Below are 20,325 nucleotides of genomic sequence, written 5' to 3'. Positions count from 1 at the left end.
CATCTGGCCCTGATGCCACCCAAAGACACAGCTGTGAAAGGCTGCTTTCTAAAAGAAGTTGAGAGATTAGAGAAGTAAGTATGTATTTCTTCCTCCTCTTCTTAAGGAATATATTTCATTTTCCAGTAGATAGGGAGGACAACTTAGAGATCAGTGTTTCCTAAGATAAAATGGTGTGCAGTCTGGTCAAAAGTAGAAGGCAAAAAGATTTCAGACTGCTGGGACAAATCTCCATTTACCAACACAAGCAGGACCATCTAAATCGAGTAAAAAGTGCAGGTAAATTACTTTCTAACAGTAGTTCCTTTTATCATCCTATTTTTTTCCTCCAGCAGTATGGGCCTTTCTAAATCTGGATATAAATGATATAGATAATAGGATACCATTTAGTAGGGTATTGTTCAGGAGACTGTCTCCACACTCTTTTTCTGCCTGTTTCATACAGGTGAGGATAACATGACCTAATTTTTAAGAATGACTTCAGTTGAAAAGCAAAACTGATGCATTTGAGCAGGAGGAGCCTTCAAAATGAACAGATTTATACCAAAGACTTTCCTCTCTTCCCCTGTAAGGACAGAAATTTGCTCTATTCCCAACCACATATATCCAGCTGGGGACTCCCACACACCCCACAGTTTCGTTTTGTTCCAGCAATTTGTTGGGGAGAAGAAAAGATGGAATGATTTGGGGTGGGAAGCACATGAATAACACCATCTCCAAAATGAGTAGCAGATCTCTGTACTTCAAGGATGCATTCATGTACCATTCAAAGAAGTATTAACCCACACTTCCACATGACTCTAAAAACAGATTTCCAAAATAATTTCAGCTTTAATAACTCCAGGTTCCAATGAAGTTTCTAGTAAGTAAGGTGTTAACTAATGATTTTTACCATTGGGTTACACAAGGAAGTTACCCAGGCAGCTACAAATCAATCTTCCTTTCAATGTGATTGCACCCCTTGCTGTACACACCACGATGATGACCCACAAAGAGCCACAAAGGAGCATGAAATTAAACAAAATCCATTCTTGCTATAATTTCATGCCAACATTTTTTTCCCCAACCATCACCAAGTGAAAATTGTAGGCAAAGCAGGTCTAGCAGGACCCCTTTAAATGAACAGGGTTTCCTCTAGCGAGGGCTCAAGGAAAGCAAAGAACTCTTCAAATCTGGATCATCAGTGGTTGCCACCTGAAGTGATGAATTCCTGCCTTGGTTTGTTGGGAAACTCAAAACTATGATATCCAGTGGCAGCTCAAGTTCAAGCAAAAAGCAGCCACTGAAATATATTGTGGATCATCTCCAGAAAGGAAAGGCAACTCTGAATCTGTCATGATACTATCAAATGTCAAACAGGATGAGCACAGTTTTAGGAGGCCAGGATGAGGAAAAAGGTCTCTCTTCCCCTCATTCACCTCCTGTGCCAATCTCCCAGGGGTTCTGAGACTTGGCCCTGACACTTTCACCCTGCTGAGGAGCTGCACAGCAAAAGAGCACATGCACCCCTGTGTCCTCCTCTCCTGGGACTTGCTGTTCTGTACCACCAACCACCTGTGCTCCTCATTCACTCCTCTTGAAGGGCCTGTATGTCCATGGAAACCCCACACAAACCAGTCTGGGTTTGCTCCAGCACTTTGCCAGGAAGTAAGAGGAACAATATGAGTCTGAGCTGGGAAGAGGGAACCTCTCCAGTTCTCTACTAGTCAAACAGAGATGCCACAGAGTTAGCACACTCCCAGCCCTGAGGAAAGAAAGAGGGGATGAGAAAGGACAAAACAGACAAGGTGAACAACACAGGGCAGAAGGCAAGGCCAATTCCATGGAGCTTGTCATAGCACAGCAGTAGCATCTCATATGTTATTATTTGGTGTTGACTGCTATATTTGTACAGTAAGAACTGCAGTACTACTGTAGTACTGGAAAAATGTTCACTGCTATACCCTAAAAGTACTTCTGTACCATACACCTGTAATGCAAACACAACCAGCAGCCTCTGAGGACAGTGTCTGAATGCCTGTGCTCATTAAGGAATCTTTCAGAGAATCGAACAACTACTTCTACCCCTGAACTACACTTTAAAAAAAGTGTTTCATCCATATACTCAGAGGTAAGAAAACAAGCAACTTGCCATCACTATTAATAGCAGAATTACAGCAATACATATGAGTAAGAGAGAATGAATTCCAGAGACTTCAATCAGAATAATCCAAAGACATTCAAAGAGTGGGAAAAGAGAGCACTACAGTGGGATTCATTCGAACACATAACAGCTTTCCTCAGGAAAGCTCTGAGGTATGAACAGTCCCCGCATTTGAAAGGATCTGTAAAATCCATATTGGAGGTTTGTTTCCTCTTTGCTCAAATCAGCTTTTATTCCTATGGAGTTCTACACAGCCCTGAGCAACTACCAGGATCAGAGAAAAAGTGCAGGACTTGAAACAGCCCTTTATCTCTACAGTCATCAGTACACCACATTTCTAGTGAAAAAGATTTAGGGAGTTCACGAAAAAAGTTCTTAGCAGTCATGCACTGCTATCAGAAAATCAAATACGATAAAACAAGGGCTGCAACCCACAAGTGATGAGAAAACAGATGAAGTGGGCAGGGATGACAAGGCTGGAGAAGCAGTGGAAGCCTCTGACTAGGATTGAAGCGTGCTGCTGGGATGGCCATGCGGGCTGGCAGCCACTGGGAAGGGGTTCTGAGGGTCAGAGGAGGAATGGCCTGGAAGGAGCACACCAGCAAAATAAAAGACTAAAGCTGTAAGAGCTCCTACACACGATGCCAAGGTTCACTAACTGACCACCACTGAAGAAACTTATGAAGGATGGAAGCCATGTGGTTATTAGCTCTCACTTACTCAGAAATATTCAGAAAACAAGCCTTCCAGACACTTTTTCTTCCTTGAGGGCAGGGGGAAAAGGTTTAAGAATTGCTTCCAACAAGAGTTGAAAGCTTGTGCCATACAAGTCCAAATTAAACTCTAGACCATCCATGGGACAGCCTATACTAAATGCAAACAAAGCTGAGCAGAAATGAGAAAAAGTGCCCCAAAGCTGAAGATTCAATTATCGGAATGTAAAAGGAACTCCAAGAAAATTACAAAACTGAAGTTTCACAACTATTAACTCCACACATAACATATATCAAAAAGACAAAAACAGGTTAAATGTGCAAAACACCAGTCACTGCTAAGTGTTATCAACAGGGGTGGATAACATTACATTAACCCTGGAGGGTTCTTAAGTCATTTGAGGCACCATCAGAATACAGAAATCCTAATACAAAGCCACTACTTTGCAAGCAAACAATAAAAATGTTCATTTATAATTGTTATAATCACTGTTCTTTAAAACAAGCAATTGGCTTCAGTTTGGAGGAAATATATGTGCAGCCTGCTGTCCTTCCAAGGAAGTAACTGTGAAACATTAATAATATTCTAAATCTTGTAGTGCTAGAAATATGCAAGAGCCCATCCACAAGGCAATGATCCCCCCAGGATCCCAAATGGGATCAGAACAACCACAGTACCAGAAGGGGAAGAGAACAGCACAGCTGGGAATAGGGAGAACAAAGTTTTAACAGAAAATATTAAAATTAGGCTTTTTAAATGCTTCATAGTATAAACATTAGAGCACTGCACCCCTTCTTGTGAATAAAACTGCCTGTTCCTAAGCTGATTTTTATGAATGAGATTCATCTACAAAGACAGGACTACAAACATCAGACAGGCAAAATAAAACAAAACTTCTTAATCCTGCAGTTGGTTATATTTCATAGGACAAACAGCAGGAGACTGGTTCTGTGTTAGATCTAAGGTAATACAGATGCCAAATGACATTTCTGAGGCAGTCTGTAGCTGTGAGGAGCTATCAGGAAAAGCAGACTGGACTCCCCCATAGAAGAAAATAATTGTACATCTAAGCACCCAGAAAGCATCCTGATACTCTGGCAGAGAGAATTAAAGCTCAACAACCTGAAACCTCAGAGGCAACCTAGCTTTGCTCAGATTGTGGAAGAGAGGGTTTTTCCTGTACCTAATGAACAACTATAAAAGATTTTTATGTTAGTTTTATGTAAATTGTCTTTTTACTCATCCTCATTATTTTCTACATTTGTTAAAATTTATTTTTAATTAGTCACTACAGAAATATAAAGCATAAACATGTTTCTGGTGTTTTAAGATGAAAATAAGCAGCTGTCATTAGCAGTTAATGATGTTCTGTATACCTACATTAATCTTGTTTATACCAACATTAATCTTGTTTGCTTTGGAAAGAACAACCTTGACAAACAATTATGATTATTCACCCATAATAATATAGATGTTGATGATAAAGTACATGGGTCTAGGATAAAATAACCATGGGGAATGACATACCTCCCCCATCACATACAGCCACTCCCCTCTATTAATAAAAGTTTGGCTACCATGTCACACTTCCTACAGCTCCACTGGGTGCAGGGTCCCATGAACAAAGTGACAAAGTCACCACCACCCTCTGAGACAAAGTAATCTGTGGCCCTACAACTCTATGGTATTGAGAATTCCCTTGTTTCTCACCTGAACTAACACTTCCTTTTCTGCTACTTTCTCATTAGGAAAAAGTGATCACGTGAATAAAAACAGAGGAACAAAATTAATTTGTGTAAACATTTTATAAGTATTTAAAAATCAAAACAGCATCTTCAAGGAGCATGTGGCTAAAACAATATAAAAACAAAACAACACTTGAGGACAACAATGTACTGTGAAGCCAAAAATACTTTAGTGGCTAGAAGAGAGAAGTATCTGTCTTTAACACATTCCATGCTAAGAAAAGGAAGACTCCCAGTAGGTTTAAGTAGGTGTATTCAAATATCTGCACACCCTTTGAAGTTATGAAAAATTGGGATTTTAAAGGAAGCAAATAGAGCTCCTTAGGTTCCAGCTGCAGTTTTATGATACAAAGAGTCTGATGGCAAATTCAGCTTGGGGGATTCCCACCTGAGCTATGCATTCCTGTCTACATGCCCTAGAACATCAGCCCTTGTGCTGGACCAACAAACTGATTTCTAGGATCATGCCATGACCCAGGACACTTACCTAATAACACTTATATGTAACCTGCACAGCACAGGCCCACAAACAGCTGCAATGGTCCTGACCTGAACTGGTCCTCTCCTGAAGAGGAGAGTAGGGCAGGTATAACCAGGTGAGGGTAGAAGGTGACAACTTACTTAGTCAGCACTTCCACCTTTCATCTTGTAAAACACACAAGCAAAACTGAACCCAACCTGTATGCTGTCAGAAAAGAACATTTTCCAGCTGTTAAAGATTATTATTGTAAATGAGCAATAATTGCCCATAGCATCCATTAAATTCTTTACTTATGGGCAAACCAGTGATGCAAAATTTTCACTGGATTCTTTTAACAACACAAGTAATTGTAAATTGATTTATTTACTTCTTTATATAATTGCTTCCTTAAAATCTGAAGCTATTTTAAAAATTCCATCTTCCTTACATTTTATTCTTGTGGCTTGTTTTCTTTATGGGACTGTTTTTGGCCAGGACTCCATATTTAACCTACATTAAATCCCTATTTAAACTAAACACCCACGTAAGCACTTCTCCCTACCAGGAGCTGGACAAATCCTAACCCTTACACAATCTACTAAGGGGCCACAGCCATTTTCCTATAACATAAATATGATGTATGCAGAGACTCACAGCCCCATTCACTTACCACTTTCATCAAGTAAGTCCTCCTCGTCATCCCCATCATTGTCCTCCTCCATCGCCTCCTCCTCATCTTCCTCCTCCTCCTCTTCCATATCCTCCTGCTCCAAGTCCGGGTCCAGGTCCGGATCACTCCCTGAGATTGACTCGTCTGACATGATTCCCAGTGGTGCTCCTTGTGCATTACCTGCTCATGTTCTACCGTGAGGCAGCCCTGCAAGAAAGGAAAAGAGGCCCATGAGCCCAGCGAGTCCCAGTCTCTGAGCCTCAAGGCTCAACATCCTAGCAGGATTACAGCACATAAAAACACAACTCTGCCATCAGCCTTGCACATAACAGGTCTATCAGACTGTTAAATACCAGACAGTGCACAAAATCTTGGGTAGAAAATGGATGCCACAAGCAATGGATCATAACAATACAGGTCCAGTGCTGGAGAATCAGTATCAGAACCAATATATTAACTAATCACTCAAAGCCCCTGAGTCTTTATTGGTATCCCTGACATGTGCACAGTAGAAAGATTCCTGGTATCAATGTCTGATTGCTCAGAGATGCAAAAATAAATAAATTATGTGAACAACTTCAGAACACTGCTGTCCAAATATGAAGCATGGAAAAAAGGATCAGCCCCAGAATTCCCCTACAGATGCCTGTTACCCTGATCCCTGCATGCACCATCACAGTGTGCAGACATGGGGCAGAGACAGGAACCCCCCTCCTGCCTCAGCTGTACCCACTGCCAAGGTCACCCAGCTCCTCATCACAGCCTGGCTGAACTCCCTGATCCAACCACGCAACAGAAACAGTGTTACCTTAATAATTCTGAGAGAAGGCAACAAAGATCCAGTTTCTAAAGGTTGAACGTTCCTTGTAAAACAGGGTAAGAAGAAAAGTAAACACAAAGGAAGGATGGATCAGACAGAATTTGCATTTCCTTTCTCTCAAGGACAAGAACTGGAGCTGGCTGTGCACGACTCCTCCAGTGCATCACAGCAGAAATTATGGTACAACACAACAATAAAAACTAAAGAGAGGACCAGGGCAGTCACAAGTTGATCTGTTCAGATCTGTCACTTCTGGACAATGATGGGTTCTCTTGAGCACTCCTCTTCCATAAGAACAGAACGATCATAAAGGAGCCATGTAAGATAAGGTGGATGAAAAGAAACACAACCAAGAAAGGAATATAAGGCATCTTGATCTCAAGGAACTTGAAGCAAAGGCTGTGTTCAAAAAAAATCAAGCTGCAGAAGAATTACTACCCACATGTTCCCCAAAAAGCTTTAAAGAAAGATGAAGGAAACATTTCCTCATTACTGATTTCCCACTGCCCCCTACTTAGACCACATTTCCAGTGTAAACTATGAAATGTTTAAGAATTAGTCAGTCACTTAAAAAAAACCACTTCTAAGCTGATAAGGCCCCTCACATATCTAAAAACACTTCAAGAAACAGAAAGATGTCATTTTCAGCTGTGTTTCAGCAGTTACCAGACAAGTTCAGAAACCTGAAGGTTAAAGACACAACTCAACACCCCTCTAGCAGGGCTGAGAATCCAACTGTCGAGTACGCTGAATTATTCCAGCTGAAGTCATCAGTTCCTGCTCTGCCCCTCTCAGTTCCTCAATAACATTGAAGAGTGTCTGAAAGAAAAAAAAAAAAAACATAAGAGAAGAGGAGGCTTTGCAGAAACTGGCATTGGAATAGGAAGCCTTTCACCACTTGGTCCCAGGAGCACTTTACCACCAGGCAGAGACAACTGAAGTCCCTACACTATTGAATGTGTCACACGAAATAAGTTGGATTAGTCAAACAGATGGCAGAAAAGGCCAAAATCCAAATTAGCTCAAGTGGAAGCGTGCCAGTTTACACAAGCCAAAGATATTAATTCAGCTTCTGTGGTAGGCAGGTACGAGCCCTGTTGCTGTCAGGTTGGTGCAATACAGTGACCTCCAGCATCACTTGCTTTCTGACGTCCTGTGCTTCAGTCAAGGGCTGCAAACACAAAAGCCATCTATTATCACAAGCTTTTCCTGACAACTGTTGTGCTGAAATCTCTGTGTATTTCAAAACAGTAGCTTATTTTTTCTTTTAAGTAGCAATAATGTTCCCTTCCAGCTGATATTCAGCCCTAAAGAAAACAAACATACACAAACCTGTAACATGCAAAGCTGCACAAACCAACCAAACAAACACAAACACTACTAACATGGCAGGAATGAATTCTCATCTACAAACAGAAAAAACAGAAGTGCTGTAATGTCACTAAATGCTCCAGGTCAAAGAATGACACATGATACAGTTTCTCCCATCAGTATCCTCCTGTGTGTCACTCTTATGTTTCATCATTTGTCAAAGAGCTTTAAAAAAAAACCCTAAATCAAAACACGTAACACTTTCCAAATACTATTTAAAGGCAAGGACATGGGTCCTTGTATCTCTACAAATAAAATCAAACCCAGTGGAGAACAGCTTTCTCTCAAACTGGAGTACAAAAGGGCTCAAATCTAAGCTTTATTTTTGTTTAGCAGTAAATACACGTTCTGTATAAGCCAACTCCTGACACCCGCTCGCAGCCCCAGCCATATGCAGGAGAGTTAACAGAAGCTTTTGAAAAGACTTAATTAAATCTTGCAGAAGCTGGGTGAAACAAAGATGGTTAACTCCTCTGTGCCTATTGTCGTGGTGCTGCCTGTCTTCCTGCCTCCCTCCCTGCTCCTGGGCTCTGGTAGCTCAGGCATTGCCTGAGCCTGGTCTCGGGAGGGCTCCCATCCCACCCTGCCTGGTGGCACTGGGAGCAGGGAGCAGGTACATGGGACACAGCCCAGAGACTGCCCTCGTTTCTCACACCGATCTGACCCAGTTCAGAGCCTCCCACCAAGGGGAATTACACAACAGGGCCAGATTGTAGCTGCTGCTACTGTTTTATGGCTGAGTTATTCCAACCTGCCCCATCTCCTGCCTTTGCACATGCAGGCACACTGTGCTCAAGTTTAATCGCTGCAGGAAGGGCACTTTGAGAGAGATAAACTGATTACCTGCAACTGGACTCTTGGGCTGTGCCACATTGGAGCCCCTGCCCTGCCAAAGGACAGGAGCTGCCCCCCCAAGCAGGATGTGTGCCATGAGGAGGGTGACAGCCCCAAGAAACACACATCAATCCCACTGCATCATCCTTACAGACAGCCAGACACCCTTACAGTACAGTGCCTCAGCACGTGGCAAGGCTGCTGAGAAACCAGGGTGGGATATTAGGGGAAAATACTGAGAAATTCCTCTTGCTTACTCAGGGAGGAGAAAAGAGCTGTCATGTTTATCCTACCCAGGAAGTTAAATCCTGCAATCAACTGCACATCAAATTAACATCCAAGACAGCCTCTCTCATGTATTATGTCCCGTCTTTCAACAAAGATAAAAATAGTTCTGAAGTTTTTTGAGCTCTGGTTTTTTAAGGTAGAACATTTCAGATAGTAAGTAAATACCATGTGGTGATGACTGCCTCCTCCTCAGCACAAAAAGGAGGCCCAGTTCTGGATGAGGAAGCCTTGCAAATTTGGACACAAATCTGTTGTTCTCATGTTTGTCTTTCACTCTGCAAAGCTTTAAAGTCATTTCTTTACAGATGAAGTTGAGGGAGAAATGTGCAAGCAACTTTCTTCCCTCTACATGACAGTTGTTCACAGCAGGGTCACGCATGCCAGGAGCCAAACTCTGAGGTGAAACAGCAAACATCAGGAGGTGTGGGGACTTGGGCCACTTCTGTGCATCACCTTCACCTGAGGACTCACCAGCACTATAAATATTAAACCATTATTTAATGGATTATTACAAATACCATTGAGTAAAAAGTAAGGAAGCAGGAAGAGCAGAGTGGAGTCCTTCCCCACCTGAGAAGGAGAAGCAGGGTTCCTCTGCACCTACAGGAAGCCACAGAAGCCAAAGTGACTTTACAGCAGCTCTTTCCCTGATGTGACACAAGTGATTCAGGCACAGGACATGCTCATTCCCAAGTACACACATCCATCCCATACAAATCCCTTCACAAAGGGCAGGTTTAACACTAATGCTACTCCACCGCTGAACAGTAAAGAGGATTCCATTACCTCCCCAACCTCCAGCCAAGCCCAATATCTGGGGCTCATCAAGATTTGTCCCTTAAAACCTGTTTTATAATCAAGACTTCATGTTGGCCATTGTGGTGCCTGGCCACAGAAACAGAATCAAGCACGCTGGCAAATCACAAGAGGATTTGCACAGACAGTTTAATAAAACCAGGTACTTCTAAGTCAGTGCTGCATAATGCTCTCCAGTCTCTGCTGTACAGTCATGTTTCATGGTAATAATAATTTCCTTTAACTGTTTTCCTTTTTTTGTTTGGCAGTAAAAAGTATAATGGTTGGTTGGGGCCACAGGATTCCTCTCAATACTCTCAGCTCACACACAAACACTCCAAACTGGATGTGTATGAAGGTAACTGCTGGCTCCTCAGGGGAAGTCTCATCTTTTTGCTAAATCACTGCTAGCACTGTTTTGGCACCTTACAGGCAGCCTTCAGTAACTAATGGAACATTATTATGAAGCACACAGATGCATCACTAAAGAAGCCATGAGCTTAAGCTTCTCTGTATGACAGAAAGTCTTGTAACAGTTTGCAAGTAATAACTTGCAATGTTATTGCAAAATAATTAATACTTCTCTGTTCAATTTAAGAATCTACCAAGAAATAAACCCAAGATCAGTGGGTTTGGACAGTTTGATTCTAACAAACACTATAATTTCTCTAATTTCTGTTATGTAACATATTAACACTTCTATTACATTATCATGTAAAAAATGGCAGGGGAGGGGGAAGAATCACTTAAAAGGATAAATATTTTCCCCAAAAGAATCAGTGTTACTGACTAATACCAGTCCAGCAGATCCCCTATATGCTTTTAACAAAGCAAACGAGTGTTTACTGAAAAATCAACAGGAACTTCTTTCCCCCAGGAATAACTTCCACAAATCACATTTAAAGCCATCCTTAATTGATTACTTCGTGATTTAAATCCCTTCTTCCTTCACAGCCTGAGACTGTTGAGACTCAAGAAGCACAGTTTTTCAGCTGTGACTCACAGCTAACTGGTGGCCACACGCTGCTGGCTGGGAAGGAAGAAAACAATTCTCCTTTTCATCTTGTTCAAATTGCAACAAAACTAAGTGGCATTGATCCCCTCTAAGTGATGTGTTTTCCACAGGAATATTAAACTGAGGGAGAAAGAAGCAGCCTGGAAAATCATAAATTGGGGGGCATCTGCTTGGCCTGGACTGCCTTTCTGAGGAAGGCAAGTGTGCTTCTCCCCACCCCACATAAATATAGGACAATGCAACTAGTCTTCACCCACACTGGACATGAGTATTAAGGAGCCCACTGTGATTTATGGGGAGCAGGAATATAGAGGAAAAAAATAACAGACTGCTTTAAAAAAAACACATCCATGTATCAGTTTTGGGAGAGTTGCGGGACCTGCTCTTTTATTCTCTCTAGGTTAACAGTCTCCCTCCTAAAAGGCACCCCAAAACTAGACCCAGCCTGAAACTGGCTGTTCCCTCACAACAAAAACAACAAAAGCTGCTGCAAGAAAGGGTGGGAGAAAGGAAAGAAAAAAAAAATCTTAAAACCAACCCATAAAGAAAAGGGAGAGCTAATCCTTCCCCTCTGCTGACATGACAGTGCTGGAACGGAGACTGTGACAATGAACATTACATAAGGCCTGGCTCCCACTGCGACCCGAACAAAAAGAGCCAGCGCGAGTCAATGGCAGCATCTGCGGATCCTCACACAGCGGCACATCCCGGCCCCGTCCATCACCTGCCGCGGGAGCCGCCCCCAGCCTCAGGGTCCTCCTCTCCCGCGGTCCACAAGGGATGCGGGAACACCCCTCTGCCAACAGCGTCAACGTTTTGTAACCTCCACAGCAAACCTGAACTCTTCCCGAGGTGCCAGTGTTTCCTTCCCCGCGGACCTCGTGAGGCTCCTCACCTCCGGACGGAGCCAGGAGAAATGGGCAAACTGCTTTTGTGTTTGTATATATAAAATGTTGCATTGTTTTTTAAGAGCATTTCTATTTACTCTATTAAAGCAGAAACTGACTTCCTATAAATCAACTCTTTCCTCTGAAAATCTGAAGTGTCCTCACTAGTGACTCACCATAGAAGAGCGGTTTGATTAGTACTGCACAAAAGTTCAGGCTACCTGAGGTAAGAAGCATGTGATTGGTTTTGCTTCCACTAATTACTGATATTCATCTGGATTATCACCATCACAAAATAACGAAAATTTCGTCTCTTACTTCAGAGAATTTCCATTTATGTTTTTAGCTTTGCCAGTTTCTACAAAAATGGCATTTGCATTCCCTGATAAAGAAAAAATGGGGGAAAGGAAACTTTCCTTCTCCAGTCACTGTTTCTGCTTTCAAAGCAAACAGCATTTCAACATAAAAGACACTTCTAAGTGTGCTAGTATAGGTTTTGCCCATGGTGCTACAACTACAGAAAAGCAACGAAGACCTATGAGAGGAGTAAAACCCCAAGAAAATATTTCAAATTATGGGGAAGACTCAATGGTAGGGCACAGCATGCCAGAATTCCAAATTATGTTAGATGCATTTTACACAGCAGATTAATTTGGGGTAAATTTCCCTACCCTGCACTAGTGATAATGATTGCCATATTCCAAAAGACAGAGTTGAAGACTCAGCTCATGGCAGAGGTGTGCCAAGCCTTCTCCTTGCAAACACCCAAACTATGTCAAGACATGAGCCAATTCCCACAAGCAGGGGAAGATCCAGATAGCTGAAAGATCCCTCTAGGAGTTTAAGCTCTTGTTATACATAGGTGCCAGAGAAGAAGTTATGTAATAAATCAAGACTAAATTACATAAACAGTGGAACAGAAACGAGGGAAAAGGCTTGGAGCTAATCCCCTCTCAAGGAAAGAGCAGTCACTGTCACTACTTGAACAAGAGCTATGGCTTTGGTCATTGAGATATCTGAACATTATGGCTCACCTCCTTGAAGGGAATCCCACAGAAACAGGCTGGGATGGCTCATAAACAATGTTTTCATCTTTCAGAATGAGAACAATTGCAAGTTTTCATAATACTAAAAGGCCTGATTCTCTCCTATTTTCTCAGTATCACCCCATCCACACACTCTTCTTTCTTTGCCTCCTGGAGAAGCACATTTCCTTACAGGGGAGTGATTCACTGCCTGTGACTGTGTCCCTGCTCAGGAAATGAGCTTTCCATCAGCAGCAGTCCAGGGCAGCCCACCATCCCCTGTGAGGCAGACACCAGTCACATTGCACACTGTCACTGGAAGATCACAAAGTAAACACAACTGAGCTCTGCCTTTAGTCACAGCTCTGCATTTCAGCACAAACAGTCACGGAGGTCTGGGAGTTTGGTTTTGATGAGTCATCTTTCTCCCTCTTCAGAACTGGACTTAAAACCTGAGGTTCTGGTTCATGCAGTTTTTAGGAAAAGGAAGAATTCCACATAGGTCTGTTCCTCTTTATTCCTTACCCCACCTCCAGCAACAGTAATTACACTAGGGATGAGGAAGCATTACTTATGCCACCTACAGTTTACCAAAGAAAACGAGGGGAAAAAAAAAGAAAGAAGAAAACCAGGAAACCCTGAAGTAGAAAGAAATGGAAATAAAAAGTTTCGAACTCACATGATATGAAGATGACAATTAACATATGTTAGACCTGAGTTACAGTCAAGCAATCAGACATTGAACTAATCTTTTTTTAATGCCAGTGTAGATTAAAAATCCATCAGAGGATTCAAATTTGTCATAAACATGGGTTTCTTTCAGAGTCATTCCCTCCAACAGTCATTCCCTCCCTCAACATTGCACAGTGCTGGAAAAACTAAAACATTAAGTGCCACTTGAAGTGGTCATTTTTCTGCTAGTTTTGAGAACAAAGCCACCAAAACCTGTTGATCTTTGCCCTTCCTACTATACAGGTCAAAATGAAATACACATTGATCCTTATCCATCCTGCACAAATACATTTGCTTTGATAACACTTAAGATTAACACTACAGGCAGCTCACAGGGAAAGCAACTGGATGAAATAGCCTCCTGTGGTTCTGCCCTTAGTAATGGAAACGTCACTTTGGTTGTGTTTTGCTGGCTGAAAACTTCCCAATGGTTTGGATAGGCCTGGAAGGGAGAAGAATGCAGCTTATTGCCTCTCCCCATACAGCACAAACAACCCGACACACTGCTCAGGGGATCGTTTGCATGCACACAGAAAAATCACCCCAATTAGAGATAATAAGTATTGTTTCACAAAAGAACCTGAGCTATGAGTCTCATGATATGCAGATGACATTTTCAGCTTGTAAAATTATGAGTATATGACTCTACATACTTGAGCTTACTTCCAAAAGAGCTTTAAAACAGCACAGTGCAAGTTGGGCTAAGGAGACACACAAATATTAACAGAAGGATAATATAACCTGTGGGATTTTGGTAAACATACCCACTTGTCCCGTCCCAATTTATGCTAAATAGGACATTAACTACCATCACCTACAGTCATAAGCATATCCAAATGTTAAGACAGGAAGATGCAATTGAAAAGGGACACATTAACAAATTCCTATAAAACACTGTATGGTGAATAAGCACCACAACAGTCATCTAGAAGTAGCTGCTGGCTACAAGACACAACTCTTTTAGAGTAAAAATGTCACTGTCTCCCAAATGTATAAATTCACTTAACTTTCATTAATGCTAGCAATGTGTTTTGCAGTACTTGTTCTCACTGAACAGCCAATACTGTATATTTGTGCCCATGCAGAACCCAAAATGTTATGTTTCCAAGATTCAGAAGCAGGATGACAAAGAGCATTCAGCTGTGATCTTCAAAAAACCACAACCTTTCAGGTATTCTTTCTCTCAAAGTTAAGTGCAAGTCTCAGTCAAGTGCTTTCCCCAAATGACCACTTTTTCCATCAAAGCTCATTTGCAAATGCTGCTTGACTGGCAGCTGTGCCCAGCAAGCAAGTACAGAGGGAGCAGCAGGAAAGCCAGGTCTTCTTGTGTCCTCTTGACTTCTTATCCCCAGTGAAGGTGACCACGTGTTGTAAGAAGTCAGCATCCCTTCACTCAGCTGCTGATACCTCCCAAAACACAACAGGGATGGAATTTCTTGCCTCATCTCTATTTTTTCTCCCCTCCTTTTCAATTATTAGTTGGATTAGTGAATTATTATTATTATTGAATCAGGGTTGCTAGGTCATAAAATCATAGAATTTTTTAGGTTGGAAAAGAACTCTAAGATCACCAGGTCCAACCATTAACACAGCACTGCCAAGGTCACCACTAAAACATGTCCTTATGTGCCACATCAACATGTCTTTTAAATAAAATAAAAAACCTGCACTTTCCTGGGCAGCCTGCTCCAATGCTTGACAACCCCTTTCCATTAAATCTTTCCTAATATCTGATCTAAACCTCCCCTGGCACAACTTGAGGCCATTTCCTCTTGTCCTTTAGGCTTGGCCACCCAGTTTTTCACCCACTCATTTTACTGAACCTGCCCATTTATCTAATTGTAGAAATTCTTGACCATCACTGATTTAGGCTGAAGTAAGAAATTTAAACAGTAACTACAACTCTTGGTTTGATGGGAGATTCTGGCTACAATTAGTAACATTCTCTAACAGAGAAAACTGGTTACATGGCACTTGCAGAGAAGACTTACTGTCAGTGCTGTAAAATCTCAATCAACTTCATTCATTCTCTTAGGAATGAAAGAGGTAAATGATGGAAGTTAAAGACTTTCTGGAGGATGCACCTTCTTATCACAATAAAAGGACAGATATTCACAAAGAGGTTCCACACTAGCACACAGCTCTGTATCTCACTCTGTTAAAATAAGCATTTCACTGACCAGAAGTATTGATTTAATTGAAATATAAGATCTCCTCTCTTGTTTTTCATTAGTGCTATGGTAAGTACAGAAGGAAGAAAAATGCATATCTAAATTATTTTTTAAAGGAGAAACAGAAAAAAAAAAAACAACCCAAAAGCATTTTCCTACAGAGTGCATGACTAAGCAGAACACCCACTTCCTCAGTGTTCTCTACTCATTATCTGGGTCTTATTTCTCTCAAGTAGTTAACCATTGTCATTATAGAATAAACAAATTCAGATCACCTAATAAAGACCTACTCCCATTCATTGGAGAACAGGATGTGAAGTTGCAGTGGACAGAAACTTTAAAATGCTGGCTAGGGTAAATCTTACTATGCATTGTCCAGAGTTAAGAGCTTCCAACCCCCCACCCCAAAAGCTTCCCCAGGAAATTCTCCTCCACAAATAACTGGACCACATCCCAAGATTGAGGGAAAATAAAAAAAACCCTTCTCTTCTGGGGTAGCAGCTTTTCCCCAAATATCTGATCTCAAAATCAGTAACTATTCCACGCAACAGTCACCCTGACACCTGGTTTTCAAGGTTAGAGCCTGCAGGACACTTCACACACTAAGCATTGAAAGGTGCTGGTTCCATAAGGTTTACTTTTTGGTCCTGCTCCCTCGATTTCTTGACACCTACGGACAAGGAACTTTAAACCCAACTGATGACACCACTCCTACAACAACTTCTTGATTTAAGAAAATATTCTTTGTTCCTGATACCTCCCCCACCCCAACATCCCCTGCAAACACAAGCTGATTTTTCTCACTTCCTATGCCCGGAAGGTTGTGTTTAGTTGCTGAGGTGCATTCCATAACCCTGGCACTTTTTTCTAAGGAATGAATATACAGCTCTTGCACTATTTCTGGAAAGGAGAAGCTGCAGCCAGCTGCCTTTTCACACAAGATGCTGTAAGAGTAATGAAACCTCTGGACAGTTACATTACACCAGGAATGCTGTTCCTTTCACTTTCATCAGCAAGTGATGCAAATAATTAATGCAAAGACTGAATAAAAGAGTGCAACAAACAGAAGATGGCAACCAAAATCTGATGCTAATCTCACCAATTAGAGAGACAGAGACATGCCTTGACATTGACAGACAGTTTTCAGATTTCACAGGCACCAGAAGGGTAATAAACATTTGGCCTTGATTAAATTACCCATTTTCCCTCTTGCTGACTGCAGCCTCTTGGGCCTCGAACACACTCTGGGCAGCAGCTGCTCTTTCCCACTCACACACCACTCCCACACTGTGCCAGCACAACTCTCGTGGCTGGACACCAAACTGATTCAGCTGAAAAACTACCTGGAAGCAAAATTCCATTCCCAAATGTGATTTACTACGAAGCTGCAAGAACAGCTGTGCAGGCACAAAGGGAAAAAACAGTGAAAGGGTGGGAATATGCAGCCCTGGGTTTGGGCTGTCCAAGCTGGAGTCACTGTCACTAGGGCCAGACAGTGACACTTGCTCTTGGCAGCCAGACACTGCTCCAGTACAGGGCACAGACAGTGTTTGTGAGACACTTTCTTTGAGAAAGTGATGGTCTTTGTGACAAAACTTCCTTGCCTTTGACACAAACACCAACCAAAAGGATGGTGCATGTATTCGAGCTGAAACATGAACATTTCCAGACTCAATCTTCTCAATTGTCCCTTTCTTTAAATAGTCATGGCATCACTTTGTGGTTTGTGTAGAGGTATTTATTTCTGAAGTTCATTTTGCTGGGCTCTTTTAATTGAAAAATCAACGCAATTGCCACTCAAAGGGCAAAAGAATCATAAATTACATCATGCAGTCAGACACCCTTGCTGTGCACATCTCTCCCCAGAGCAAATTCTTCTAAACTGCTCAGAGCTCAAAGTAAAATACCCACAGACCTCCTCATGTAAGTCCCTTACATGTAACATGTTTAGTGAGAGCCTGTGTGAACGGGTCCTTGCAGTTACACGTGGGCAAAGACAGGACAAGGCTCTGCTCTAGGGAGCAGGAAGATAAGCTGCCCTGACCTCGAGAAACTCATAACTAGCACTGACAGAAATTTCTCTGGGTCAGGGCAGGTCCCCTCCTGAAGGCACTCAGGCAGGACTTGTTAAAGGAACAGCTCTATGGGATGACAAAGGGAAGTGATGCAATCTGCACCATGAGAACAAATAGGTAATTTCTTTAAGCTCATGAAGTGGAATTTGCTTTGGTCATGATACCCTTGCTTGAGATTAAGGGCTAATTATTAGTACCTAAATAAACAAATCACTGGTTTCAGCCCTCTGCCTTTCTTTGGTTTTATGCTGAATCTTATTATGTCTGGGATAAGTAGATATTCCTGGGCTGTCCTAGAACATAGACCTTTCCCCAAGATGCAACCAAGAGCCACTGTGGAGTTCTGATCATAAATACATATTAGTATATGAAGCCTCTCGTGCACATCCCCTGCTTGCTTTGTGCTTGCTCCCCTCAGCACTACAACTTCACTCTAACTGTTCAAGGAGGTATAATTACCCTTGGCATGAAGTCCTAAAAGTCTTCTCTCTTATCCTTTCTTCTCACAAGAAAGAAGTTGCCCCTCCAGAAACCCCTGGTCTCAATTTTCTGATCCAGGCCACAGGTAAACTTCTTCATATTTTACAGCTTATACTAAACAATGTCATAGCCAAGCAAAGATGCAGGTGAGGAAAGAAGAGACAGGTCCCCTCAGCAGCCATGAGAAAGATACTTGTCTAATATCAGATGTAGGAGGAGTTCCAGCACAGCAAGACAAAATGAAGTAGAAAAAACAGAAATCTTTATCTCCTAAGTTCTACAATCTTTCCCCATCCCCAAAATCTTATCCAGACTCCTGGATGATTAACTCTATTCACCTTCAATCTTCCCTACCAAAAAGCAACTGCAAAAACAAGCCAGCAGATCACTTAAAAAAAATTAGAAAAGAAAGAAAAAGTGGAGTCATTGTAAGACTGCAAGCAAAAAACTGTTCAGTTATAACCACTTCTGTCTCTCTTCACTGCCTTCTCTTTGTCAGCAAAATGGGTCAGACAAGATGATAATAATAAGGAGAGCAAGAGATGCAGGGGAGATACACCCCCTCCAAAATGCAAGGAAATTCAAAGATTAAAATATAAACAGCTTCCCACAACAAAAGGATTTTATCTCTAAGCCTTCCTGCACAGGCCAGCCCGAGAGTGCAAAGAAAAGAATACAAGACCTTGCCTGCCTTGATGAAATAGTAAAATAAGCAACAGAGGGGGAAAGGTAGCACTTGGCTGGAAAATGCTGCGAGGAGGTAACTGCTTTGAGCAGGACAGTCTCTTTTGGTGACAAAGGAAGTAATCTGCTATAGTGCCAACCCTTCCCCAAAACCAGAGGTCCTGAACAGACATATTACATCTGGAGCTTGCTGGAAACATCCTTTCTGCACAAGGGCTGTTGATGCACATGCCCGTTCCCTACGGAAGCCAAGGGAGCACCTGAGGAAAAGGCATCCAGCAACAATCTGCCAGGAGCAGAGCACCCAGCTCCTGTATTTCCCACGGCCCTTCCTCTGACACATGACTGGGCATGCACTCATCCTGTGATGGGGAAAAGATCAGGACATCTGGAAAGGTGCCTACCAGGCATAAGCTGCTGTCACGACCAGACTGGCTCCCATCGTACTTCCAGAAGGGTTTAGGAAAACATCCCAAACCAATGGTCCTGATGGGCCACTGTGAACCCACAGGCAATCAATCCTCTCCCTAATGGCCAAGGCAGGAGAGGACTCACAGCTTTTTTCCTCTCTATGGTCCTTCACCACTTTGGCAGGCAGGACAAAACAGAAACCACTCCTTTGCTGGACAAGGAAAACACTGGTTTTGTACCAGCAGAGACAGAGAAGACACTGCATCCTTACTCATTCACACCCAGAGCTACCTGTGCCACAGCAAGAGCACATGCAATTTCTTCCCCAATGAAAAAACATTTTTTTCCAAATGTAATGACTACTCACTACTGGAGTAAACTTCCTGAGAGCACATTATCAGATTCTTTGAGGAAAAAGATTGGGAAAGTGTAGTTCAGGAAATGAAACAGCCATCCCTGTCCTTCCCCACACAGCCACTTCCTTTCCCCATCACTGAATATGACTGTGTTTCCTAAAAAAAAACAAAACAAACAATACAGATCACAAACATTTTGTTTCATTTAAGTACATGGCTCTTACGAGCACATTTATTCCTTTGAGAGAAAAGGTATACTTAATAGATTTAAAGGAGTGCTATAAACGAACAACTATCATCATCAGATCACTTGACTAACTCTAGGCAGGGGCAGGAAGGGAGGCCTGGTCTGAACACAACTGGGTGAGATCAGTTCAGCCTGTGCAAATGCTCCTGCACCTGTGTGGTGGCAGGTACACTCCTACATGTACAGTGCATTTCCTCATGCATATATTTCAAATGATACTCCATCCTGACTTGATGACTTCGAGAGATGGAGACATCCTAATTCCCCTTAATACTTACAAGCATCTTCCTAATGCCTTCAGTGGCTGATCACGTTCATTGTTAACAATCTGTGCCTTTTTCCTAATTTGAAATAATCTTTTTAACTTCCAGGCACTGGCTGCTATCCTATCTTTTTCCACTA

General features: G+C 42.1%; 1 protein-coding gene across 6 annotated transcripts in view; it reads right to left on the bottom strand.

Moving 5' to 3' along the window:
- RAD54L2 (RAD54 like 2) overlaps positions 1 to 20,325 on the bottom strand; it is a 68,539-nt gene that overhangs the window by 41,537 nt on the left and 6,677 nt on the right. For all 6 annotated transcript variants that reach the window (XM_051793397.1, XM_051793396.1, XM_051793395.1 and 3 more), the window contains one exon: positions 5,733 to 5,939. In XM_051793397.1, the coding sequence (XP_051649357.1) occupies positions 5,733 to 5,883 (151 nt within the window). In that variant the 5' untranslated portion in view covers positions 5,884 to 5,939. The remainder of the gene's footprint in view (positions 1 to 5,732; positions 5,940 to 20,325) is intronic.

This window comes from Manacus candei, unplaced genomic scaffold (genome assembly GCF_025592945.1).
Source record: "Manacus candei isolate 608988 ecotype Guabito, Panama unplaced genomic scaffold, ASM2559294v1 h1tg000036l, whole genome shotgun sequence".
Lineage (NCBI taxonomy): Eukaryota > Metazoa > Chordata > Aves > Passeriformes > Pipridae > Manacus > Manacus candei.
The sequence above is the reverse complement of the archived record's forward strand: the minus strand, read 5'-3'. Positions and strand labels throughout refer to the sequence as shown.